Source organism: Oryza brachyantha, chromosome 2, assembly GCF_000231095.2.
Source record: "Oryza brachyantha chromosome 2, ObraRS2, whole genome shotgun sequence".
Taxonomy (NCBI): domain Eukaryota; kingdom Viridiplantae; phylum Streptophyta; class Magnoliopsida; order Poales; family Poaceae; genus Oryza; species Oryza brachyantha.
Window position 1 is genome coordinate 10,850,156 of NC_023164.2, and position 27,484 is coordinate 10,877,639.

The window sequence follows — 27,484 nt, forward strand, 5'->3', positions numbered from 1 at the left end:
GCTAGTAAGAGCCACAGAAGCTCATCGAAAGCGAGGGGAGGCGGTGTCTAAAAAATGTTGGTGCAGAGATGAGTCATCAGCCTTGGGGATAAAAACGGTCAAAAAATTCTCTCTTATTTCCATTTTCATTTTTTTGTTTGCAAATGAAAATGGAATGGTAGAGACCGAAACGGAAACGATATCAGCATTGTCGGAATTCCGAAAACGGTACCATCGGAACGGAAATCTATCGTTATCGGTCGGTAAGCCTGCTCGTCCAAATAACAATATATATCATTAAAAAAAGGATAAGTGCATGATAATTTAACATTACCAATTTATACTCACATCATATCATTTAATACCATACTAAGCATAGACAATCAACAGAAACACAACAATATAACAAATTGACAATAAATTTGGCAATCAATATAATAGATGTACAGCTCAAGGAGGCTCTCGTGTTGGCCGTCGTGCTGCTCCTATAGTCGCACACGCTCGTCAGGGCGGCTAGCCTAGAGCCCCGGCGGTTGCCCTAGATTAGCGAGTTGCAATAGTTCGTGGGGCTGCAGTTGCTCCTCCGGACAATCTACAGTCAATGTCGACCTAGCGGACTCAACGGCCATGGCAAGGCGCGATGGTGCAGACCAGTGCGGTGTGAAGGCCTCACGGAGAGAAGTCAAGAGGAGGAGCTACTGACTACAGTGCGTGTGTGGCCTGCACCTATGCTGTGCAATAATGGACTGATGGTGATGTGGACTAGGGTTCCCGATCTTCCGAAAGGTTATGATAATTTCTCGATTTGGTGGAGTCATGACACAACTTGATCTAGCTTCTGAACGAACTCGTCCTTGAGCCCCACAATTGCAGCACCACATCTCCTCTAGTTATCAACCATGTCAAAAACGCAGTTGACCTTGCTGAGAAGGCTAATCTCTGCTTGTGAATCAAAGAACACAAAACGAACGCAACCAAATTGCAGATGAATGATAAAACTCACGAGTTGGGGTCTCACAAACTGAATGAATGACGAAACTATTCAAAATAGATTAATCTAAGCACAACCCAAACCTTAACTATGGTGGCGGCTACTAATGTATAGAGTTCAGGGTCATGCAACACCCCTTGATGCAACCGTAATGGACTCCGACACGATACTGTTGACGTCAAAATGTGAACGTTGACGTGTCACACACGAAGGCCTGGGAGTCAATCTTAGACAGCTCCAGTGCAGGACCTAAATTCTTGGAATGATGCACAGGCGTGCCAGTCAGTTTGATCCTGCAACTAACAAGATAAGCAGTAAAACAAGCCGATAGACTGTTGAGCCGATAGGTAACTAATAATCCAGCCGATCAGATATTGATGCTGCAACAGTTAGCCGATAGGATAAACGATCGGCTATAAAAAGCTTGGATCGGCTAGAAACTTAATATAAATAAACTTGAATTAAATATTAGACCAATGTAATCCGCCAAGTTACTTATCAATCTTAGTCGATCGGACGAGCCCCTATAACCAGATCGAACTAGACGTACAGAGATTGGACTTAACCAAGACAGTATGTAGTCGAGCATGATATGATTATAGGAAACATAAAAATCGATAAGGCTAATAAATAAACTGACGAATTACTTGGAATAAACAATAAATCATATGTTACGATCGGCTAAACCCAATTTGCATATAATTCACATAAGCTGATGCAACATAAATAACTGCCGATCTAACTAAAGCAAGCCGATTGGTATAGAAATAATGCAGTAAAGCAATCAACTACTCTATTGATGTAAATATGATAAGCATGTAAATCGGCAAAAATCATCGGCTATAGACGGCGGACAAACAACCAAGATCTATAAAATACCTAGCCCAGATTACTAAGAATAATCATAGAAGATCGGACCCAACCGAGACAGTTAAAGATTAAACCTAGCAATGTCAGGATAGATACTAAATAGATCTAGATTGCTATCAAGCCAGTGAGCCGATGACTGGTAACTTATCGGCTGGTAGTCCGATAAAACAATGAGTAAAATACATTGATCTGATATAAACCATCTGACAAACGCAATCTACTAGATCGGATCTAACCGAGATAGTACTAGATTGAATATGTCAAACAGCAAATATCAAACCCATGTAGATCGCCCAAAGTGGTCGACCAGATCAACTCAAAACACGAAAGTGATCCAAGTTGAAACTGATACGATAACTAGCAATCGCACAACTAGATTAGAAGATCAGACCAAACCAAGATAGTTCTAATCTAGTCGATGCGATTACCGTGGCCCAGCGGAACGATGGAGTTACCCCTCCGTTGGAGATCGAAGCAATGCAACCCCGCGTCAGGTGCCAACTTCCGCCGGAGTTGAAACCTTGGAAGAGGGTGGCGATGAGCCGAAAGAAGTTGATCTAATTGATGTGTAGATGAAAAACAATGACCCCGGGCATACATATTTATGCCCTCAGGTTGAGCCTAAACCGTGTTGGACACGACATACAACTCCTAATAGATAAAAAGAAATAACAAACTCCTAGATAGAATTTATCTCTAACACACAAGTCCCGATCGGACTCTAACAACCTTAGAGATTAAAGGAAAATCTAAACTAACTCTAATTAACAGATAAAATTAAATTACATGGACTCTGATTTATCTCGAATCTATCTGTAACATTCTAGGCCCAATCGGACTCTATTTCTTATCCGATCCGGACTCCATCGCCTGAATCCAAGTCATATTCCACTTGGTCTTCCATCCGATTGCCCTGTTTCCTATTCGATTCGGTCTTTAATCACATATTAATCTATAGTGGCGATTTGCTAAAATCTGGCGTTAACAGATACACAGCACAAAGGACCAATATTCGGTGACGCAGCACAAGGACAGATTATGAATGTCAACTTGTTTGGATGATTCCCATTGACTCGTAATGAATTTGGACATGGGACCAAAACCATTGGAAAGGTTATCTTCCTAGATTTCCATCCATATAAAGAATGTCCCAATCTAAGTTTGTATGCGACCTGAGCACCCGTTTTAGTGCAGACTGGTCTTGGACTCTGAATCCTACTCGAAGTCAACTTAGTTTGGGCCTCCATCTTGATTTGGACATCCTCGCTAGTCCTCCACGCCTCTAAGTCCCTGCCTAATTGTCTCCTTGTCCTCTCCATTGTTTCTAATCACTATATAATCATTAGGTAACAATCTATTCTCAAAATCACACAAACTAGAACTTAGGAACGAACTCGCTTATAAATTCAATTGTCGTGCGCGAGCTCTTGTAATTGGACCTTGAATGGTCAATGGAGGGTTGTTGTGTTTACCTGAAAGAGTGATGTCCTCATCAGATGGAGTTAGGTTAGGGCGTTAATGGGTCGACGGGTTGAGAGTTTATTGGGCTTTCCAAATTTTTGTTGTCATTTTCGGAATTTTTCTTATCAATTTGGGTTGGCTAGTAGTTTCTGTAATTTCCGACCCAATACATAATTCTAACAAAACAATTAGAAAAAATGCATTACCATTTCCCTTTCCAAGAATTACCGTTACCAGCTAAAACGGTCAAAAAAAAGAAAAATGGAGTGGTACAGTCAGGATTTAGTGTATCATTTTCAACCATAATTAGCCTCACCGCTGGGGCAGTGTTGGGTAGAGACCTCACCGGACAGCTGGGTTTGGGGATTGGCAGATTGAAAGGAAGGGTGAGAAAGTGGTGGAACGCACCTTTGGTAAGTGAAAGAGGCTGGCTACATTTGGCCATCCAAATAACAAATCTAATGAAGCTTGTCTTCTCATGAATAGCCAAATTTTGACTTGCAGAGCCAACTGGCAAGATGCTTTAGAGCATCTCCAACAATCTCTCCAAATATCTATATGGCCAGTTTACCAAAAAATTGGAGAGTCAGAATTGCCTTACACATCAACATCATCTCTACTTCACTCAATCTAAGAAATGGGTACCACATGTCAGTCTTAGAATGAGTCTTCTTCCTCCATCGTACAATTGGGTACCATATTTTTCCCTCCCCCATTGTACACTCCAACCACCCCATCCATCACCTCACCGTAGTAGTGGAGGCCGAAGCAGTCAGCCTAGCTACGAAGGGTGACGGTGATGGCTTCATGATGACATCACGGCAAAGTAAGGTGACCGACGGTGGCGGCGACAACGCTCAGAGGCCAATGAAGATGGTTCGATCCAACCACTGCTCTGCTCCCCCTCCTACTCCTGCTCCAGTGCCACCACCACTTCCTCTTCTCCACAGCCTCTTCCTCGTACCATGGCGCCCTCCTCTCCACTAAGCCTTCCTGCTCCTGTTATGGCACCGCCGTTGCTTCCTCACTACGGCCGCCCTCTTTGTGGATGGGAGTGATGGTCATCCTCGCCGCACCGATGGGAACTAGGATCCCCCTCATGGCATGGATGAGAGAGGTGATGGTCGTGGTAGACGCAGCAACGGTGGCGTTCTTCCTCCATGGGCAAGACCAATAGGCGGAGGCATCGGCATGTCGATGGTGTTGTCGTCATTAGTGGAGCTGTCATGGAGAAAGGGATAGATGCGCAGATGAGGCCCTTCATTTGGCAACCCATGCAGACTAACCAAATTTAGTCGGTGAGAAGAACAATTTAGATATGCAAATAGCTTGGCTATTCTGTTGGAGAGGTTGTTGGAGGGCGTTTCTTGCATGTTATTGCCAAAGTTTACCATGAAGAGTGGATTGAATAGGCTGCTAGAGATGCTCAACTATTCACATCGAGTGCTTCCTCTGTTCCTCACACTGAACAATGCATGTCCAATCACCCTATAGGCATCATTGTAGATATATCTGGTGACAAACAAGATGACATGAGGTGATGAGGACATCACTCCTTCGGAGGAGGGGAGCGGCGCGGCAGCGAGAGGGCGTGACCGGAGGAGGAGATGGGCACGACAGGTGGGACCCACCTGGCGGCGTCCCGAGAGAGGGAGGCGAAGGGGAGTTTGAGCGCGGGTTGGGCCGTGGCTCGGCCCACGCCGGAGAGAGGGGAGGCCGAAGGGAGAGATAGAGAGGAGGGAGTGGGTCGGGGCTGTTGGGCCGGCGGGGAGAGGAGAGGAGAGGGGAGGACGGGAGATGGGCTGCTAGCCCAGCCGACTGGGAAAAGAGGAAAAGAGGGAAAAAGATAGAAAGGAGGAGGGAAAAAGAGAGAAAGAGCAAGGTAAAAGAGAAAAGAAAAAGGGGAAAGAAGGTAAGGGAAAAGTGAAAAAAGAAAAAGAAAGGAGGAAAAAAAGATGTTGCCTCCAATTTTTTAAGATTTTTATTAAATTTAATTAAGCAAATTTTATTCGCTGAAATTCAAACTTAAATCCTATTAATTATTTAAAATTCTCTTGGGACATTTTAGAATATCCAAAAAGCTCTCAATTAATTTAATTAAATTACACATTGTTTTTCTCCTAAACTTAATTAAATAATTTATTTTTAATGCATTATTTTAATTCATTTTCGCTAGGGAAAACCTCAGGGCGTGACATTTACATAACCCACTGCCATCATATTCCATCACCTGATTAGATTATACCTCTTCTTGAAAACCTAGTCAGAAGCCACAACTTCAAACAACCATATTTTCTCATACGGACTCGGAATCAGGCAAAATTTAGCTTTCCGGACAAAAGAAAAAAAATACATCTATTCCTCTCTGTAAGGGATGGAATTGGCGCAATCAGATTTATGAAATTTGGCCTACAAAATTGTTTGACCAAGCTCCTAGGTTTCAGCACGTTGTTTCAAGTTTCTTCAGAAAATTGCATAGGCCACATATCAACTTCGTTTGAGCTGCAACTTTGTGGTGTGTCTAGTCTTGTCGTACTGGTGAAGAGAAAAATACAAAAAAAATAAAAGAAGAAAAGAAGAAAATTGATTTCCACTAGTGCCTTGACTTCACGACGTGCTCCGTTGAGCCTGTGTGGTTTTCTATTTTTGCTAAAACTCGCCGAACCTTGCCTTGTCCATCCTTTCTTGTTGTTCACCAGTGTCATCCTCAATCCCACCATCCTTGTACTGGTAACCACGACCATCTAGTACACGAGTAGACCAGCAACTAAGAGCAACTAACTTTGAATTTTTTATTTAACATTACTATCTGTTATTAAATTGTGTGCCACTACTGAAATTTTGGCCTTCTTAGGTCCACATATTACTTCTGAATAGCACAGGTACTTGATCCTTGCAATCGCTAGCTACGCCTTCCTGGTATCCTTTGCTTTGCTAGTAAGAACTTTATAAGAGCTTGCTAAGGCACACCATCTTGCTAAGTTGATTGAGAGGCATCACTACACCTAAGTAGTAGATTATTAGGGATAACATTCACTGTTTTCTTGTATCCTTTTGTGTTTACTGTCGTAGGTTATGAAGGTGATAAGACTCCTCAAGATTTTAAGGACCGTGTCAGTCAAGAGCAACTACAAACCATTGTGGAGACTTTTCATAAAGAGATGAACCAGGCAGTCACCAAGGCGGGTCACTAATGCCCTCGTTGAACTCAACCTCGGAAGCACCTTGGAGAGGTTGGACAAATGGATGTCCACACTTACTGGTCGAGTGGTTGCGTTGGAGACACGTCAGCCAACCAACGAAGATATGGAGAGAAGCAACATCGGTGGTCAGCCACAACACACAGTATATGATTCCAACGACAATGTAGATGAGGAAGCTACACGGCAAGCATAGCTACGACGTCGACTTTGCACCAACATGATAGGTATGGGTGGCGCTCACAATCAACAACACCACCGCCAACAAGGTAATAATAATCATGTGCCCGATGGTCCTTATGCTAAGTTAAAGTTTAAAATACCATCTTTTTTGGGTCATTATGATGCTGAGAAATACCTTGATTGGGAGATAATGGTAAAGCAGAAGTTTAGTGCCCACCTTGTGCCTAAGCAACATAGAGTTGGGCAAGCTTCTAGTGATTTAAAGACTTTTCTATCATTTGATGGACTGGGTTAGCTATAAATAGAGCTTTACCTACTACTTGGAACGAACTTAAGGTAGCGATGCGCGATTGATTTGTCCCACTATCTTTTCATAGAGACTTACGCAACCGACTGATGTGTTTAGAGTAAGGGGACAAACTGGTGCAGCATTACTATGGTGAGCTACAAAAGGGGTTGATGTGATGTGGCATAGTGGAGGGAACCGCGTATTCAATTTGTCGTTTTTACTCGAGATTGAGGCACGAAATTCAGGACATAGTTGATTATAAAGAATTTAAGACTATCAACCAGTTGTTTCAATTTGCTATGCTTGTAGAGATAGAATTGCATGGGCATGATCAGCAGGTCAAGAACAAGGCAAGCACATACACGTCTTCACTAGCGAGCAAGCGACCAGCTGCGTCTAGAGTTCCTGCCACGCCAAAACCACTTCCACGACCTGCAGATTTGGGTAGAAGTTCTTCGTTGGTACCGGCCAAGAGTGCCTCATCCGTCGCTTCGATGGGATGCACGACTCCTAGCATTCAGTGCCACTGATGCCATGGATTTGGCCATGTGCAGAAACAATGCCCTAGTGTTGACATCAAAATGTGAACGTTGTCGTGTCACACACGAAGGCCTAGGAGTCAATCTTAGACAGCTCCAGTGCAGGACCTAAATTCTTCGAATGATGCGTGGGTGTGCCAGTCAGTTTGATCCTGCAACTGACAAGATAAGCAGTAAAACAAGCCTATCGACTGTTGAGCCGATAGGTAACTAATAATCTAGTCGATCAGATATTGATGCTGCAACAGTTAGCCAATAGGATAAACGATCGGCTGTAAAAAGCTTGGATCGGCTAGAAACTTGATATAAATAAACTTGAATTAAATATTAGACCAATGTAATCCGCCAAGTTACTTATCAATCTTAGTCGATCAGACGAGCCCCTATAACCAGATCGAACTAGACGTACAGAGATTGGACTTAACCAAGACAGTATGCAGTCGAGCACGATATGATTATACGAAACATAAAGATCTATAAGGCTAATAAATAAACTGATGAATTACTTGGAATAAACAATAAATCATATGTTACGATTGGCTAAACCCAATTTGCATGTAATTCTCATAAGCTGATGCAACATAAATAACTGCCGATCTAACTAAAGCAAGCCGATTGGTATAAAAATAATGCAGTCAAGCAATCAGCTACTCTATTGATGTAAATATGATAAGCATGTAAATCGGCAAAATTCATCAGCTATAGACGGCGGACAAACAACCAAGATCTATAAAATACCTAGCCCAGATTACTAAGAATAATCATAGAAGATCGGACCCAACCAAGACAGTTCAAGATTAAACCTAGCAATATCAGGATAGATACTAAACAGATCTGGATTGCTATCAAGCCAATGAGCTGATGACTGGTAATTTATCGGTTGGTACTCCGATAAAACAATGAGTAAAATACATTGATCTGATATAAACCATCTGACAAACGCAATCTACTACATCGGACCTAACCGAGACAGTACTAGATTGAATATGTCACACAGCAAATATGAAACCCACGTAGATCGTCCAAAGTGGTCGACCAGATCGAAGCGATGCAGCCCCGCGTTAGGTGCCAAGTTCTGCGGGAGTTGAAACCTCGGAAGAGGGTGGCGATGCGCCGAAGAAGTTGATCTAATTGATGTGTAGATGAAAAACAATGACCCCGGGCATACATATTTATACCCTCGGGTTGAGCCTAGACCGTGTTGGACACGACATACAACTCCTAATAGATAAAAAGAAATAACAAACTCCTAGATAGATTTTATCTCTAACACACAAGTACCAATCGGACTCTAACAACCTTAGAGTTAAAAGGAAAATCTAAACTAACTCTAATTAACAGATAAAATTAAATTACACTGACTGATTATTCCCGAATCTATCTATAACATTCTAGGCCCAATCGGACTCTGTTTCTTATCCGATCCGGACTCCATTGGTTGAATCCGAGTTGTATTCCACCTGGTCTTCCATTCGATTGCCCTGTTTCCTATTCGATTCGGTCTTTTATCACAGATTAATCTATAGCGGTGATTTGCTAAAATCTAGCGTTAACACCTAGTCAATGGGCATGCATTGCTACAGACGATGGCTACATCAACACCTTCGACGTTTAAGATGAAAATGAAGAAGTTGAAGCTAAGGATGGAGACGGGGAAATCCTCGGTGGTAAGGATACAATGGCATACTAGAACATCATTGCATAGCAGGTGCTCAGTACACAGGTAAAGCAACCTGAAAGGTTGCAACACAATAATTTGTTCCAAAGTTTCTTTGTCATCCACAACCATCGCGCACACGTAATAATTTGGTGAATTTTGAATTGGTCAAGAAGCTTGGCTTGACCACACGCCAAACACCCACATCCTTACCATATTCAGTGGTTAAATGACTCGGGACGAGCAAAGGTAACACAAGTTTGTAGGGTTTTGTTTTCCATTGGATCGTATGCTGATTATGTTCATTGTGATGTGATTCCTATGCAAGCTTGTTCACTTTTATTGGAACATCCTTGGAAACATGATAATGATGCTACACACTATGGTAGAAGTAATAAATATACTTTTGTACATAAAGAAAAGAAAATTACTTTGGTTTCTTTGAACTCTGCTGAAATTGTACAAACCGATAAAGATTGAGCCGATAATTTGAAAGATCTTCAATCTAAAAATCAGCAGGTTGTTAATTCTGTTTTTCACCTAAAAGTGATAAGCATTCACCTAGTTCTAAGATGGAGGGAATTAAATTGAAGGGTGGTGTTATGCTTATGACCAAATGTGATCCTGATGAAATTTTTGCTGATGATATTTGTTATTCTTTGATATGCAAATATGCTCAATTTTCTCTTGATAATACAGCTAGCTCGATACCTCCTGATGCCACTAACATTTTGTAGGAGTATGTTGATAATATTCCAGATTTGAGAAAATCTAAGTTGGTGTCTAAAGCTGATGGTCCTTCAACATTATTGAGAACATTCATGATGATGCATACAAACTTGTATTGCCTCTCGAGTTTGGGGTTAGCCCGACTTTTAACATTTTAGATTTAAAGACAGACATGGAAGAAGAATATGCACTTGAGTCGAGGACGACATTAATTCAAGAGGGGGGATGATAAGGACAACACTCCTTCGGATACACACAACACTCCTCTGTTGATCATTCAATATCCACGACAACTGAATTTACAAGTGAGCTTGTTCCTAAGTTCTTCTCTATATGATTTTGAGAATAGATTGCTACCTAATGATTATATTATGATTAGGAATAATGGAGAGGGCAAGGAGACACTTAGGGAGGGACTTAGAGGCATGGAGGACCAGCGAGAAGCGTCCAAATCAAGATGGAGACCTAAACCAAGTCGACTTCGAGTACGATTTGGAGTCCAGGACAAGTCTGCACTAAAACGGGTAGCTAGGTCACATATGAACTTGGATTGAGACGTTCTTTATATGGATGGACTTTATATGGATGGAAAGCTAAGAAGATAACCTATGCAATGATTCTGGTCCCACGTCCAAATTCATTATGAGTCAACAGGAATCGTCTGAACAAGTTGATGTTGAAAATCTTTCCCGGTGCTGCGTCACCAAATTTTGGGCCTTTCGACCATGTATCATGTCGGAGTCCATTAGGGTTAGGTCAAGGGGGCCTGCATGACCCTGAACTCTATATATTAGTAGGCGCCACCATAGTTAGGGTTTGATTTTTTCTTAGATTAATCTGTTTAGAACAAATTCGTCGTTCGGTTTATGAGACCCCAACTCATGAGTTTAATCATTCATCTGCAATTTGGTTGCGTTCTTTCTTGTTCTCATTTATGTTCTCCAATTCACAACCAGGGATTAGCCTTCTTGATGAGGTCAACGTTCTCAACGCGGTTGACAACCAAAGGAGACGTGGTGCTACGATTCCACCAAATCAAGTTGTGATATAACTCCACTAAATCGAGAGATTATCAGAACCTATCGAAAGATCCAGAACACTAGTTCACAACACGAGGCACCTAACAAAAAAGTTGGAGCTTAAGGAATTTCTTTAATTGTTTGAGACCAGTTCTTCCAAAACAAGGTACAAACATTGAAATGAACCAGTAGAGGATTCGTGTACTCATAAGCGAAAGCACATTCGGCTTCGGTGAAAACCGGAATATAAAAGATATTCTACGACATTAGTTTTTCCGATGAAGTGAGTTAGCTCCAAAAGTACTCAACGATGTAGGATTTCTCGAGGAATTTTTTGGGGATTGAACTAATTATAATAAAATATAAAATTCCTGTTATGAGGCTACAACAACACCCTAGTCCGGACTTAGGACTAGAGTAACCGGTGGCATGGAAATGAGATTTATGTCTAGTGTCTCATGCATAAATTACTGTAAATGGTACTAACATAATTTGCTGGTACGTGGAAAACTAATAAATTACTGTAAATAGTACTAACATAATTTGCTGGTACGTGGAAAAACTAATAATGGTTCCTATTTCAGGCTCTATTTGTTTCCACTTATAATTATTATAATTACTATAAACTAGATTACTATGCCATATGCCATATTACTATAAGCTAGACTATTATAAGCTGAAGTAGGTAATGGATGACAAGTCGATAATTACTATTAAACTACTCAATAGCGGTGGATATGGAGAAAAAAAACCTTGGAAAAGCTTATCATATTACAATAATTTGAGTTCTAAATTATAATAATCTATCGTAATAATCTAATCGTTTGTTTCATATTATTTCTATAATGCAGAGACATTTGCCTATGCATTCTTGAATAAGTTGCTTGTACAATGATTAAGAGAAATAAAGACAAAATAAGAAGAGGAGAAATTCCCAACTTTAATGATTCTCAGCAAATAATACTTTCATGATTTTCGTACCATGCACCTAGTACGTGAAACAGACTAGCGGACTGAGCAAATATTCTACAACAAATACTCTTATTCGGTACAAAGGACAATAAGCTTTTATATAGTAAAATCAAGGGAAACAAACACAAAGGATGTGTTTGGTTACCTAGATCAAGTCTGGCTCACATTTGTACATGCAGTCGACGTGTTTGGTACCCTGCACGCCCTCCATGGCCTGGCTCCGTGCATGCAAAATCGCCTCCCCAGCCAAGCCCGAGGACCAAGGGAAACGCTCGGGTCGAGCTTCGCTCCTCGTCCGGGCTGAGTGCATGCAGGCGCGGAGTCGCGTGGATGCGTAAATGCAAGGAGTGAGAAGGGGTGGCAGACCCCTCACCTTTCTCGCCCCCATTTGCTCCTCTCGGCTCGTCGTCGTCTCCATCGCTTGGCTCACCGGATGATCGTTATCGTCGCCTCCATTCCTTCGTAGCCTCCGTCGTCGCCGCTTTCCTGACCAGATCCGACAGCCCCCACGAGCCACCTCCACCCACATGCCGCACCGTTGCCAGGCCGCCTCCGCTACCGCCAGATCTGGTGAGAGGAGCGTGAGCAGCGAAGAAGAGCCTGACCACCGAAGGAGAAGGGAGCAGGTGAGCGCTGAAGGAGAGGAAGCAACGGCGCTGCGTCCAAGCGAGAAAAGGGAGCGGTGGTGGACCTGGTGGTGGTCGCCGCCTCGCCGAACGATGAGATCCAGGCTACCGCCTTCAGCGACTGCTAATTTTGTTTTCCTTTTTCTTTTTTTTACCGAGTGATTAGGGAATATACACGTACTATACTCTAATTACTGTTTGACAGTGTAAATTTGTTTTTTTTCCTTTGTTTTATTTTTTTATCTCACCGGTTGAATTTGAATACTCTGTGTGTTTCATATTATGTGAAAAATTGAATTTAGATGAACTTTAACAGTGAACATAGCAGGATGGTAGGAAATTTTGTCTATAGGCTCTAGGGGTAATCTCACTCATACATATGGTTCATGCAACCAACCAAATAACATCTCCTAGAAACAATATCTCTTGTGCAAATAACCAAACAAAATCTTATATAGCCAGGCTAAACCAATTCAAATAACCAAACATTTACATATGTATCCTCTTAATCAGGCTAAACTCAGTCTACAGTCTAGATAGAAGAGACGGGCCAGTTTATATAGATAAGAGCAACAAAACACGTCCAAAAGATAGGTAGCTGATACCTATATGTAGCATAAACACACCCAAGTTGGTTTATATGCTTGTGCTGCAGAAGTGGTCAAATTAACCAAAGCCCGTATGAGGCAAACGAATACTGAACCATCATTCAATAACTCAGGGAAATTGTCATAATGGTGCAGTCTTGTCAATGCTACAATGTAATGATGAGAACAAAGACTCAAGAGACATTTTGCAGCGGTTGGATTGAAAGTACTACAGGTACCTTCACAAAGAGACATTTTATGTAGCTTGAAATAAGAACAAGAATTTGTTCAAAGTGGACGTACACCTAGTAAACTTTCAAGCACTGCATTAAAATGTTGAGCACAAACGGCAAAAAAAAGGACAGCTATCTGCATCCACATATAGAGAAGATTGAGACCCTGTTTGCTCCTCTGACGTTTTTTAAGTATCTGTCACGTTGATTGTTTGAATACTAATTAGAAGTATTAAAACTCACCTTATACTCTAGACTATTTCACGAGACGAATCTATTAAACCTAATTAGTCCATAATTAGCAAATGTGATGCTATAGTAAACATTTGCTAATCGTAGATTAATTAGACTTAAAATATTGTCTAATGAAATAGTCTTTCTTTATGCAATTAGTTTTGTTATCAGTCTATATTTAATACTCTTAATTAATGTCTAAACATCTGATATGACAAGGGACTATAAAAAAGTCGCTGGATCCAAACAGCCACCGGAAAACCATCAAAGCAACAGAATTAATTAACGTACTGATTATGTATACTTTCAAAACATTTGAACTTGTCATGGAAGATCTAGCTAGATCTTAGGAAATAGGAATTTAATCAAATCCAAATAATAACCGGAATAAATATGCTTGAAACAACTACATGCAGATAACAGATTTCCCCTCATAATATAGTTGTCTAACAACTCCAATATGCTGCCAGACAATTTTTTCCAGAAAAAGTAATATCGTGGCGAACAGCATTTTTTAACAAGTACAAATATCCTGCCTAACAGTTTAAATACCTTTCTGACATTTCACCCAACAGGATAACTTCAAATTGCTACAGGGAATCACAAGAAAGCTGTACAAGTGCTTGCCTATTTCTGAAATGTTACCAGTTGTACAATAAAAATGCCTAGTTAATCCGGAGTTCACATCTAGCCTAATACAGATAAATGTTAATACAATAAATTGAAGGGTCAAATTTTATTCTTCTGCTTTATTAATGTTTCAGCATACAGTAGCTGTATCTTCTTCTGCTTTATTAATGTTTCAGCAGACATACAAAGCATACAAGGAACAGCAAATTTTATTACTCTACATCAGAGGAAATATTTGTTGTATTTGCAACAACATTAAAGGCACTGCTACATTTTTATCGTAGGCACTAGGGCAACGCATGGGTGGTCAAATGCTCAAATGCTAGAATACAGAAACCATTAAAAGGAAAGATAACTTCAACCAACTGACACCAGATCTCAGCAGTAAAAATTATGATACATCTAACTGTAGTTTGAGTGAGAAAACAAAACTCTCAACAGTTTCCTAGAAAATCTGTCATTAGCTATGCATAACAGCCTAAACAGTTAAGATCCAAGCAACATTTATGTAACAATTAATCACAACAGTCTCACACTTTTTTCAGTAGAAAAGAACATCAGACGATTAAAAAGATGAACATATGGATATAGACGATATGAAGAAGAAAACTATATTCACTAACCTATAATTTGTATGCTCAGCGACAACTGAAGAATGCAGTATTGGCAGTATCTGCAGAGTTCATTGAGGAAACTTGATTTGTTAGTGGTTGTAGAAGAACTGGTGGCATCTTATCTGGTACCGATATCAACGGTGCAGTACCATCAAGCATACTGACTACCCTTCGCATAGCAGGCCTCTTCCGGCAGTCTGGATGTACACAGCATAGACCCACAAGCAGTACCCGTCGCATCTCATCTGCAACAAATCGTCCCTGGAGACGCCGGTCTGCTGCATCAACCAATCTTCGACGACCCCACAGAGTCCACACCCAATTGACAACAGAGATTCCCCTCTCTGCGGGCCTTCGACCAGTGGCCACTTCCAGAGCAAGCACCCCAAAGCTGTATACATCAGACCGCTCTGTTGCCACCCCTGTATGAACATATTCTGGTGCAAGGTACCCCAGCGTTCCTGCTGGTTGTGTTGTAAGTGGCAACCCACCATGGCTTACAGTGCGGGCAAGGCCAAAATCACCTAGTCGGGCATTGAACTCTGCATCAAGCATCACATTTGATGACTTGACATCACGATGCAGAATCCGGTGCTCACACTCATCATGCAGATATGCTAGTGCTGATGCAACACCATATACAGCCCTGAACCGTGCCTCCCAGGGAAGTGTTGCTCCACCCAGTGTGTGCAGTGCGGAGTCAAGATTACCATTGGGCATGAACTCATAAACAAGCACAAGCTCATCCTTACTCCTGCACCACCCAGCAAGTGGCACTAGATTGGGGTGATGAGGACAGTTAAGCATGGCCTTAAGCTCACTTTCAAATGCCTTTGTGCACGGTCCAATAGCCTGAAACCGTTTGATCGCAACCTTCGACCCAGAGGGGAGCACTCCCTCATACACAGTGGCACCAGAGCCACCAACGCCGATCACATTGCCACTGTCAAAGCCCTTTGTTGCTGCTCGCGCCACCTCCATAGACAGTGTTGCTTCCGGCATGTCCTCGTCATGCCCTGCAGGTTCTTGCTGCTTGCGGCGCACTGACCGGGCAAGCCAGACAACAGAACTAACGACGACAAGGCCCAGCAATACCATACCGCCGAGGACTCCGCCAAGCACCTTGTAGAATAGACGGCGGCGGCGGTGGTGACGGGGAGGGGGAGGCTGATTGGGCGAAGTTGGGCCTATGTTCTTGGTCGGCGGCGGGGCGTGTGAAGAATTGGGGAAGCCGAAGGTGCGGAAGGTCCAGCGCTCGATGACGTGAAGAGCAGCGCCGTTGCCATTGGACGCCGAGAACCCCGCGTACATGTAGGTGCGCAGGAGGCCGGAGAGGTCGACATCGGCCGAGAGGGCGGGCTTCTCGGGGCGACGGGTCGGTGAGTACGAGAGCCATACCTTGAGGCGGCGGTGCGGCGCGCGATACTCAACCCAGGCGGTGATGGGCACGCCGGCCTTGAGGTCTACGCCTGGGTGTGCAGACGCCACGGAGAAGATGGATCCCGCGTCGAGCGCGACGTGGTTCCCGTCCGGGTCATGCAGCGCCGCGTCGAGATGGGTGTCGATCTCGACGGCGACAGTGGACACGTCGCGGAGTTCGCTCTCATCGGAGGCGGATGAGGAGGGGAACAGGCCAAAGAACCCGTTGGAGGCGCCGAGGAAACTGCGGGAGGAGGTGAGGAGGAAGGCAAGGCCGTCGCCGTAGGAGGGCGAGGGCGTGATGCGGAAGGTGAAGCGGGTGGAGAAGGAGGCCGGGGTGGCGGGTCCCGAGGACGAGGCGGAGGCCGCGTCGTAGGGCAGGAGGAGGCGCACAGGCTCCGAGAAGAGCGCGCGGCCGGCGCCGACGCCGTCGCGGGACGGGGTGGTGAGCGCGACGCCGGCTGCGTCCGGGAGGCGCGAGGCGGATCCGAGCAGCGTGAGGTTGCTCGCCCATGAGATACGGCGATAAGAGGAGGCGGGGGCCGCAGCGACATTCGACGCGGCGGCGGCGGACAGTGGGCAGACGGCAAGGAGTAGTAGAAAGAGGAGGGCAAGGCAGGTACGGCGTGAAGGCATGGCGATGGCGCCTCTAGGTGATCACATTATGTGCGGGAGAAGCCCATGGATGGCATGGCCACGCAGGGAGGTGGAGCTCGAGAAACCGTGGAGCTGGCGGTGGGGAAGGAGGAGGCTGGATTTGGCCTTTGGGGGAGGTAGAGGAGGGGTTTTGGGGTATGTCCCTATGACATGGGGTCCCCCCACAGGTCACGCAGGATCATGGAGGTGCATAGAACGAAGCGCGACGCAGAATCTGACACGTTGAGTGGAAATTGTGCGGTCCGGGATTTGATTTGCTGACCAGGTCTAGCTGACCATCTTTTACTGGCTTTGTCCAAGATTATATGGATTGTTACTATTTACTTCTAATTTTAACTATTTGTCTTATTTAAAAGTTTAATGTAAATATAAAAATTTATAATTAATACTTAAACTACTGATAATAATAAACAAAATAAGTAATATTTTCAAATCTTTTCGAATAAGACGACAGGTCAAACATTATAAATAGAAAGTCAAAATCTCATATAATATATGACGGAGGGAGTAGCTTTTGTGTTCATAGCTTAAATTTAAATTTTTAACCTTAAATTTAGAGTTGATTTTAGAGTTTTCATCGAATTTTATTTTCTAGCATTTATTTTAGATCACTAAGAATACATATAAAAATTTTAATTATAAATTATTTTTCATTAATAAATATATCCTATGTAAATTCCCGATATTATTTTGCACTTGCAGGGTAACATAGGAAGGATTCAGATCCTATGTCTTCGGTACACTCACGTCACGGGTGTACGAGTCTAGTAGCACGACGAATCCATTCGTCGGTAAGTAGTTCTAAGTGCTTACCTAATATCTTATTAGGATATTTCATTTCAATAAAAAAATAGCAAAATGACCGTGCTTTATAACAGGTTTTAACCAAACATGATAAATTATAAAAATACTCGATTGACTAATGCTTGTTTTAGTATTATAGTTGGCTGGAAGGTCCTTTTATGATTTTTTTTGTTAAGCTTAAATTTTCCCAACACGGAAAATGGGCAGTGTGGTCCTAAAGGGTCTCTAAATATAGGGACGAAAAATAGACAAAAAAATGTATTTTATTCTATTTTATTTTCTAGAATGGTACGAAAATTTTCATCTCAATAAATTCAACTATTTAGTTTTAACTTCAATACAATGCTGAATTATTTTTAGATAAAAACTAAATTTTTGAAATTTCATCCATATCGAAGTATGTGCAATAAATGTTGAAAATATAAATATTGATTTAATGGTAATTTTAAAAAGTGAACACTACTTTTTTTTTATTTGGGAAGTTGTTTTTATTTGATTGGTTGAGTATTGTATGTACTCATAATATACTTTTGCATGAGCTTCTGGATACCATGATCAGATATGTTGCGTTGAAAAAATATATGTGGGATATTTATACTAGAGATATCCGTAGACTACTGCTAACGCTAAATTTTGGCAAATTACCATTATGGATTGAAACGTGGTTAAAGACCGAATCGAACAGGAAAGGGCGAATCGGCTGAGGAATGAAGATTGAAGGCGATACGGATGCAGCCGATAGAGTTGGAATCAGACAAGGATTAGAGTCCGATTGGGCCCGAAAGTTAAAAGATAGATTTGGTGTTAGTCACAAGTCCGTGTAAATTAGTTAGTTATTATCTTAGAGTTTGTTTGAGATTTTAGATTTAATTAAAGTCCGAACATGAATCCTTATCTGGTTAGGTTAGTTAGATTTGAGGGTTTAAATATGCATGCTCGGAGTCATCGTAAATCATCAATCAGATCAAACACACACTTTCAGCGTATCGCCAACTTTCTCGACTTGCTTGGGCTTTCAGGCGAGGTTTGTCAGCTTCGTAATGTAAGTTCAAGTTTGTCAAACCCGTCGATCAGCTAGAACAGGATTGTCTTGGTTCGGTCCGATCTCCTGCCTAGTTGATCGACGGGTTGAGTTCTACTGATGCTTTAATCTATTTGTAGTTTAGAGTAGCGGTAGTTCTCGATCAAGTCCTCATGAGTGCCTCTATTCAATCTGCTAGAACAAATCTAGTCAACTTGATTTTGTCTCGATTTGGTCCAATCAATGTAGTTGGTCGGGTTTATGTTGTCAGATTGCATCAAGTACTCGTGAGGGCTTATCACTGGAGTTCTAACCAGTATTATCCTAAGTAATCTATTGGTTTATTCATTGAGTTCGTCGATCTTCGTATTCCTATAGTTGTATCGTGCTAGATCACATACTGTCTTTGTTAGGTTCGATCTATGCAGATTTAGTTCGATCTGCTTATAGGAATCCGTCCGATCGGCTGAGATTAATGAATAAGTTGATAGATTGTGCCAGTCTGATATCCTGTTACTCGTATGTTGTAGTGCTTTACCGATTTCATACATGGTTACGCTTAGATCTATACTATCTTGGTTGAGTTCGATCAACTAGGTCTAGCGTGAGCATGTGTGCGATTGATTATTATTGTTTTATGGTAGTAATTGGTAAAGCAATCCGATTTATCTTAAATTCCATGTTTAGTCTACTATCGACTGCTGATTTTACGTACGATAAGTACCAGATCAGTCCGATCGGCTGATTAATCTTAAATCTATCTTAGTTAAGTCTGATCTTTTAAGATTAGTTGATTGGTTTATTTGGTGGTTATCCTACCTCTGATTCGGCCGACTGAGCATATTTACACTCATCAACGTGAAATTCCTGTAAAGCCGATTGTTTAGTTCATCGGATAGGGTCCTAGGACGATATCGGCTATCCAACCGATAGCGATTTCGGGTTTAACTGTTTTCCATGTTATATCTTATAGTTACAGAATCAAACTGACTAGCATGTCCAGCATTGTAAGAATTAGGTCCTGCACTAGAGTGGTCTTAGAGTAACTCCCAGGCCTACGTGTGTGACACGTTGTTGTTATTTTTAGCGTAAACATATTTTTGGCACGCGCAGTGGGACCAGTGCTAAGAAGACCCAGTTCAACCACACAACCAGTCACCACTCAAGCAGTCAAGATAGAGGAGATGGCCACCAAGGAAGTTAGCTCCGACAACATCCTTCCTGTCACTCTCGCAAGCTCACTGACAAACAAAGGGCTTTGGTGCAGCAACACATGGATAGTTACTAGAAACTGTGCCTTGAATCATTCAATATGACCAAGGGCAGCCCGATGCGGAAATCCTGGCTCCCAACGCCGACCTTGGAGCTGGGACAGGGCAGCAACCCACTGAAGGAGTATATCAAGGGCTAGAGCTGGGTGAATAGGCGATTTAAAAATAAACCTAAAAAGCGGAAACTAAAACTTTTGGAAGTTCTGATCAGGGCTTCGAAACTTCCGGCCTTCAGAAGTTTCATTGATCTTCGGAACTTCTGACGGCACCAGATCTAGAATAGAAAATGAGTAGATCTTGCCAACCAAAACTTAAATAAGCAAACCACCTTCAAACTTTGCACAATCAGCAACTAGAGTGCGCGCGGCAACCAAAAACAAAGCTCAAATCGCAAGTTAGAGAGATTTTACCACAAGTAGAGACGAAGACTTTTCACCGAAGTTCCAATCCTTGAGGGGATTGTACTCTCCGTTGGGGAGCTCAAACTTAAGCCGGGTTCCATAACCGTTTCCATGGGGTTGCACTCGTGCACTCCCCATCACTCAAGGTGTCTCTTCCCTTTCGGAGGTGAGACCCAGCCTTCACAAACCTTTTCCCGACGCACCACAAGAACTTCTGTGGCTCAAGAAATGACGCCTAGCTGTCTAGGTGTCCTAAACCACCAAGAGTAACAAGTTTGCAATGAGTTCTTGGGGATGAATCTAGTGCTTAAGAAATTTCTCACAAAGTCAACACTAAGCATCCAAACCAACTCAAAACAACCAACTCTCACGCACACAGAATCCAAATCACTTAGATCCGTGGAGAGGAGTGAGAAAGCAAGGCTCAAAGTGAATCTCAATAAATCAAGCCAAGGGCTAAATAAGTAAGCAATGTGAGCAGCAACCCTAGCTTGGGGGTGGGAGGGGGGTATTTATACCCCCACTCATTTTCTGCCCGTTGGGGGCAAAAGATGCTCTCATCGGAACTTCCAAAGGTGATTTCCGGTCAGTTCAAAATAGCTACCCCAACACTTACAAAAATCAAAGTCAACTGTGAAAAGTCAAGTCTTTGGAAGTTCCAGTCATAACCTTCGGAACTTCCGTGAATCTTACAGAACCAAAATTGATTTCTTCGGAACTTTCGAAGTTCCTCTTCGGAACTTCCGTGAATCTTATAGAGCCGAATTCTGCTATCTTCGGAACTTCCTAAGCTCTCTTCAGAACTTCCGTAAATCTTACAGAATCAAATCTGACCTCTTCGGAAGTTCCGTAGACACCTTTGGAACTTCCGTAAATTCCAGCACAAGTTCAAAAAGATAGCAAAAGATGCACTTCAAATATATTTTCGAGCACCGGATTCTTTTCTAGAATTCATTTACGCACCCCTCTTTATAGTACGACATTTCTAGTTGACTCAAACTCAAAAATAAATACACACGCCAACACGAATATACCGATCTTTCTTCTCTTTTCACGTGGGCGGCGCAACAACAAATTTTTCATGAGGACTATCTATACCTTCACATTCTCACACATATCATTAGTCCTTATCATTTGATTATCATTAATCACCAAAATAAATTAGGGGCCTAGATGCACTTTCACCCACCCCCAGAGAACCAGCCGAATTTGCAAAACATGGTCGATTTGGTGGTCCACCATGTACTGATCAACCAGTCGGGGGTACTGGTAAACACGCTGTTACGGCTAATTCGGCAGGTAGCCGTTGGTGCCTCTGACCAGGATTCACAGCAAAGGGGACCAACCTACTTCCAGGGAGGGGAGAGGCCCAGGTATCGGCTCCACAGGGACATGAGAGATCCCCCAAGGGACAAAGAGCCGATAGTGCAACCTCCCCGGTTCGAGCTCGAATGATAAGGAGGTCTCAAATGATAATTTCAGTGATATTTTTTATTTTCTAGTTACAGCTTTGCAATAACAATACGATTAGGATATCTCTATCGAGGATACCATGATTCCAAATCCACAAATTGAACTAGCCATACATGGACTAATCGCATGTGTTCATGCTCGCCAACTTAATTATAAGGTAAATGTGTTGTTGGGATTGCATAAGCATGTTTTACTGGTTGGATACTACCAAGTGTCTATGATGATATTATTATGCTCAAGAACAAAGGACAAGATGAAGAAAGATTGCCTCTAACTCGATATCCTGCACAGCGGCACATTCAAAGAAGCATAGTCATTGATCCAGAAGTTCGTTTAGACATACAAGTACTTGATAGAAAGGTTTAAAAGTTTGTTTTCAAACGGATGTGGCTTCATCCCAAATTCCTCTCCAATCAGCTACACTTGCCAAATAATACTAGGATGTGAAGACTAATCGTTGTTGCGCCACTAGTTTTGGACTGTAGCAACATGAATCAAGTTAAGCGCAGTTAGGAACATGTCTTAGGATTAGCGGACGACCCTAACTTGTCCTCATCTATATATTTTCCTTATCTGCCATAGATCAACTAGGAAAGTTTAGCTTCTCTACTTTGCCGTGTAATCCTGTGATTGTTAGATCATTGGTTTTCTCATTTCAGAATCCCACGTTTTGACAATCCTGTTGATTTAATCATATATCTTTATTTTGCAGCTTGAGTTGTTTGTTCATCTTATTCTTGGTAGATCTCGATTGCTTGTAGAAATAAACACTCTCGTGATTGTTGTCCATGCATCGATTGAGATCACGACAGCCTATGGAGTTGGTGTAACGATTGCTAAGGCGCAATTTCACTAGATACTTATGGTCAAAATACCAATGTCGCTCCACTCAACCGACTTATCCTCTCATCAAAAGATTGAGACACCCTAGGTCACATCACAATACAAACCATTGGCAATTTTACAATTGCCCTTCAAAGAAAATAGCTTTAATGTGATGAACCATATTGACTAGTATGCACACGCACGGCGAGGGTCCTAACATTTCTACAAACTAATCATCATTAGTGCTTAAATAATTTCTTATTAAAAATAGTTGAAAGTTTTAAATTATGCCGAGGGTTTTCAGTTTTGATTTAGACATTTTAAAGATAGATTCAAATTTTGTGTTCTAAGTTTTATAAATTTGTGAAATTTGACTTGAATGTTTCAAAATTTAGGTAGAGTTTTTTTTAAAAAAATCTTAGTATAAAGTTTTGGATTTGAGTTAGAATATTCAAATATTAGTGGAAAATAGACTAAATAATTGTTTAAAACCAAACTAAGAATTGGCACATGTTTATGAGGAAATCATTGGTTCGGATAGGACCATACCTGTGATAAATATTAAAGAAATCAAAGGCGCATTATTCATATATGATTTACATAACAAATGTTGTTGCACCATGAGTTTTTTTGTTTTATCATTTCTAGAAAATTCACTAAATTATTGTTTAAAGCCAAACTAAGAATTGGCGCATGTTTATTTGGAAAATCATTGGTTCCGATATGACCATACCTATGATAAATATTACAGAAATCGAAGGCGCATTATTTATATATGATTTACTTAACAAATGTTGTTGCACCATGAGTTCTTTTGTTTTATCATTTCTAGAAATATTAGTACAGTGAGTCGAATGAAAACCGGTGTATGGAATACATTGATGGTCAATGAAGTTGATTGCAGATAAAACCATGGCCTTCCCCAATTCTTGTTCCATGACACCACATCAGTATTGGGCAGTAGAAGGCAAGAGATAATTGTAACATCCCTAGTTTCCGTAAACCAAGAAACCGAGTTTCTAAATTGAATTAAAAGAACATTTGTTTTAGTTTACAAACTTGAGATTTGGATGAGAAAGTTTTACGTTTTGAGATAAAAGTTTGAGCTTGCTAGTGGAAACATTCTTATATATATGGAGATAAATATTTAAAACTGTTGGTAGAAATTTTGGGCAATCAAAGATGGAAGGTTTTTTGGTTTCAAAGTTCAGGGATTTTGGTATAAAAGTTTTTGACTTTTCAATTAAAAGTAACAAATTCTGAATTAAAAAAAAGTCCAATTCTAGTGGGGGTTTGAGGTGAAGGATATAAAGTTATAACCACGTTTATTCAAAAAGCAATTTTACAGTACTTGAGTAGATACTAAATTTTAGTGTAAAATTTTATAGTCTTTGAGAAGGTACCAAAAGACACCAAAATTTTATAGTCCTTGAAAAGGTACACTAAAATTTTGATACCTTCTCAAGGACTATAAAATTGCTCTTATTTAAATTGGTGCTTGATATGAAAAGCCAGAGAAAAACACCTTGGGCTCGTTCACAACCTCATTTTTCGCTTCCTCTTATACTTATAAGTCAAAATTTGAATTTTTATTTACAATTGATTTTAAGGTTTTTTTTACTAAAGTTTATTTTTAGCCTTGGCTTTTAGATGACCAAGAATACATGTTTAAATTAATTTTTGCTTACAAATATATCGTTTTATATTTTTCATGAAAATATTCAAATGCCCTCGTATAAAAAACGAAGGTAGTATAATTTGTATACTCTTGAAAAGTGATTTCTGCTGTCCACCAAAGTCTCAAACACTTCTAGCTGCAACATTAGCACACACATAGTTTATTAGGTCATCTCAATTGAAATTTCATGGGCAATAAATAAGGTATCATATAGATATTTTTGATGATGTGACAAAGTATTAATAAAGAGAAAGATAAAATGAGTTTCATGCAGATGAAACATTGTATGCACTGGTGGTACCTAGACAGTTTATATCTTGCATGTAACCTAGAAAAAAATAATAGATTAAACCATACATTAAGAAAAGAGTGTTTTATCCTAGTTTTAAACTTTTAGATGACATGTCACTCTTAGTAATCGTGTACATAAAACTTGTATTGAGAATGACCTTAGCCACCATTTTAACACATAAGATTTGGAATTCGAAAAATTACTCTCGCAGTCATTTATCTCCAACTTAATCCCTCGTTTGTCCTTGTCCCCGTCTGAATGGCCGTTTGAAGTGGTAAGCACCAGGAATATGCTATGCTATTCATGCATACGCGTGGCAGCTGACGTGGCGGGGGAACTGTGGGTCGGGCTTTCCCCGTTCCGTTCCGTAGTGAACGGGAGAGGAGGTCGGTCCCCTGGGGCTGGGGCCTCCGCGTTTACTCCCGAGAACTAGCCGTTGTGCTGCTGCCGACCGTTAGTTGCCATTGCGGCGCTCGCACGCTTTTCAAACCATCTCCGCTCGCCGCGAGCTCCCGTTTTGACCACCGCATCGCTCCAGTCCTCCTCCACGGCGCCACCTCCGCACGTCTGCCATGGTCGCGAGGAGCCCGGACGCCAGGCAGTGCAGGCAGACGGCCGCCGCGGCCGCTGCTGCCGCGGCGCTCAATCCCGCCCTCGTCCGGGAGACCCTCAAGAAGGTGAGCGGACGGATCGATGGGGAGGGGAAAACTCGTGGCGCAGGAGGGCCGAGCTGATGTTGGTTTTTGCTGGCAGGTGGACCGGTGCATGGCGCGGCTGCAGGAGCTGCAGTACACGGTGGCCGGCGGCGCCAAGGTGGTCTCCGGCGTCAGCCTCAGCCCGCGCAGCATGCGCGGGTACCTCCGCACCAGCCTCCGCTGCAAGCAGGAGACCGTCAGGCAAGTGCTCGACACCGATCCTGTTCAATTCCTAGACTCTCCAGCTCGAATTCGTCTGATTTTTGGCTGATTCTTTGGCTCTCGGATGCCGTGCGCGTGGGCAGGATGAGGACCACGCCGGCGCATAAGAGATCCCCGAACAGCAAGTTCGGCGGCGGTGATGGCGGCGCCGCCCAGTGGCGCCGGATGTCACTTCCGGCGATGCTCCTCGGCGAGACCGTACTGGAGATCGTCCAGGCGAGCAAGTTCGCAGGCGATATTGTCGCTGTGGTGGATGCTGGCGCCAATAAGAGCAGAGACGCCCCCAAGACCCCGAAACCAGTAACCAGGACAAGGAAAGTGGCCATCGAGGCGACCCCGCTCCGCGCTCGCCGCGCCAGGGAGAAGCATAGTCAGCGGGGCACCGCGCATGCCGAGGTCAGCACGCCGCCGTCACGCGGCCGCGTGCGCTCCCGGATACAGTTCAAGGCCACCTCGCCGCTTGGGAGGCCGTCGGTTTCCGCGAACCGGGTATCCCCCCGGAACAGGCCATGGGCCAAGAAGACGGTGATGTTCCCCAACCCGACGTTCATCGCCTCCACCTCCTCCGCCGCGTACGACTCGCCGTCGCCGTCCAAGAAACAGAAGCGGTTCTACAAGACGCGGTCCCCGGTCACCGCCAGGCAGACTCCGCACAAATTCCTGGTCAAGTCGCCGCCAAGCTCGCTTGGGTCCAAGCTCAAAAGCCATGGCAAATTGCACCCTTCAAGGCCAGTCACCGTGTCGCCACCTGAAAAGGTCCAGGCGGCGGCGGCGGCGGCGGCGGCGGCGGCATCAGCGTCCAAGACCCGGCGCTGCACATTCTCGCCGTCACGTTTGGCATCACGTCTCGTGTCGTCCCCTGCAAAAGCGCAGGCTGCGGCGTCAAACAACAAGGGCCGGCGGTGCTCGTTCTCCCCGTCACGGTTGGCGACAAGGCTCGTGTCGCCGATCAAGGCGAGGTTATCGCTGACCAGGAGCCGGGACGGTGGTGTCCAGGGCGGCGGAGGCATGGTGAGCGGGCTAAAGCAGCGACCGGGCGTCAGCATGACGGTGCGAACGGTGTCAAGCAGGATACCGTCATATTGATTGTGAGGAATTTGCTCTTGGATCTTCACTCTTCGGCGTCTTGCGAAGGCGATGAGATGGCCCTGAAATTGCAGAAAAGGGAGATGATTTGAGCTCATTTCCTCCTTAATAAGATGTTTGGCTGAGGTAATAATCCTCTCTTGGTTGCTTTGTACTTGTACATCATCAAAAATACAATGGTAATCCTGTCTTGGTTGCTTGTACATCTCATCATAATACAATACAGATTGGTCTGCTCGACCGTACAATACAAAGCGCAATCAGTGTCAAAGGAAGTCACAATATTTCTTGAGTTCTTTAGGATTGATCCTTCTCTGTCTAGAGATTTCATATTCACCTTCCATATTTTCATGCTGAAACACTTGCACAAAAGGACGTTTTGAACTAAATGGGGTGTAAAATGGATGAACCGAGGAATTATAAATGTGGCGGAAGGACTTCCTATTTTACATAACTAGTATGGTGACTCGTGCAGATTTCGTGGCTAGAATCTTTATAAAATTTTCTCACTTAATAATATCTACTCTTTCAATTTTTTATAAAAAAATATTAAAAATAGTAATATAGTTGTTAAACTCTGGCTTAACTTGACCAAATTTATATGTTTGATCTTTTGATTAACATAGTAATTCATATGTATATAAAGCACAAAAGTGATGGATCCTTTACTATTCTCTTATTTAAAATAAATTAATGATATCTCTATGATTTATTTTTTATCTTTGTTTTTTCATCTTTATCTTTAGAATATTAGTGATGTGTTCTTAATATCTCTAATGACATACTTCTATCTACTAAAGAAAACAAATTATAGCATATATTTGAAT

General features: G+C 42.5%; 2 protein-coding genes across 2 annotated transcripts; one reads left to right on the forward strand and one right to left on the reverse strand.

Moving 5' to 3' along the window:
* Positions 1-14,633: 14,633 nt before the first annotated feature.
* Positions 14,634-16,868, reverse strand: LOC102700409 (L-type lectin-domain containing receptor kinase S.7). Its single transcript, XM_015833690.2, has one exon. The coding sequence runs from the start codon at positions 16,866-16,868 to the stop codon at positions 14,838-14,840; it is 2,031 nt and encodes a 676-aa protein (XP_015689176.2). The 3' UTR covers positions 14,634-14,837.
* An 8,358-nt stretch (positions 16,869-25,226) lies between these two features.
* LOC102700124 (microtubule-binding protein TANGLED1) lies at positions 25,227-26,927 on the forward strand. The gene is made up of 3 exons (XM_040521286.1): positions 25,227-25,331; positions 25,408-25,550; positions 25,655-26,927. Exons 1-3 carry the CDS (start codon positions 25,227-25,229, stop codon positions 26,655-26,657), a joined length of 1,251 nt encoding a protein of 416 aa, XP_040377220.1. The 3' UTR covers positions 26,658-26,927.
* Positions 26,928-27,484: the final 557 nt, after the last annotated feature.

What these genes read in the sequence shown, in the direction of transcription:
- LOC102700124 (XM_040521286.1), top strand. Translation starts at nt 25,227, where the DNA reads ATGGTCGCGAGGAGCCCGGACGCCAGGCAGTGCAGGCAGACGGCCGCC. An exon ending in TCCGGGAGACCCTCAAGAAG is followed by an intron (nt 25,332 to 25,407) that starts GTGAGCGGACGG and finishes TTTTGCTGGCAG; the next exon opens with GTGGACCGGTGCATGGCGCG. An exon ending in TGCAAGCAGGAGACCGTCAG is followed by an intron (nt 25,551 to 25,654) that starts GCAAGTGCTCGA and finishes GCGCGTGGGCAG; the next exon opens with GATGAGGACCACGCCGGCGC.
- LOC102700409 (XM_015833690.2), bottom strand. Translation starts at nt 16,868, where the DNA reads ATGCCTTCACGCCGTACCTGCCTTGCCCTCCTCTTTCTACTACTCCTT.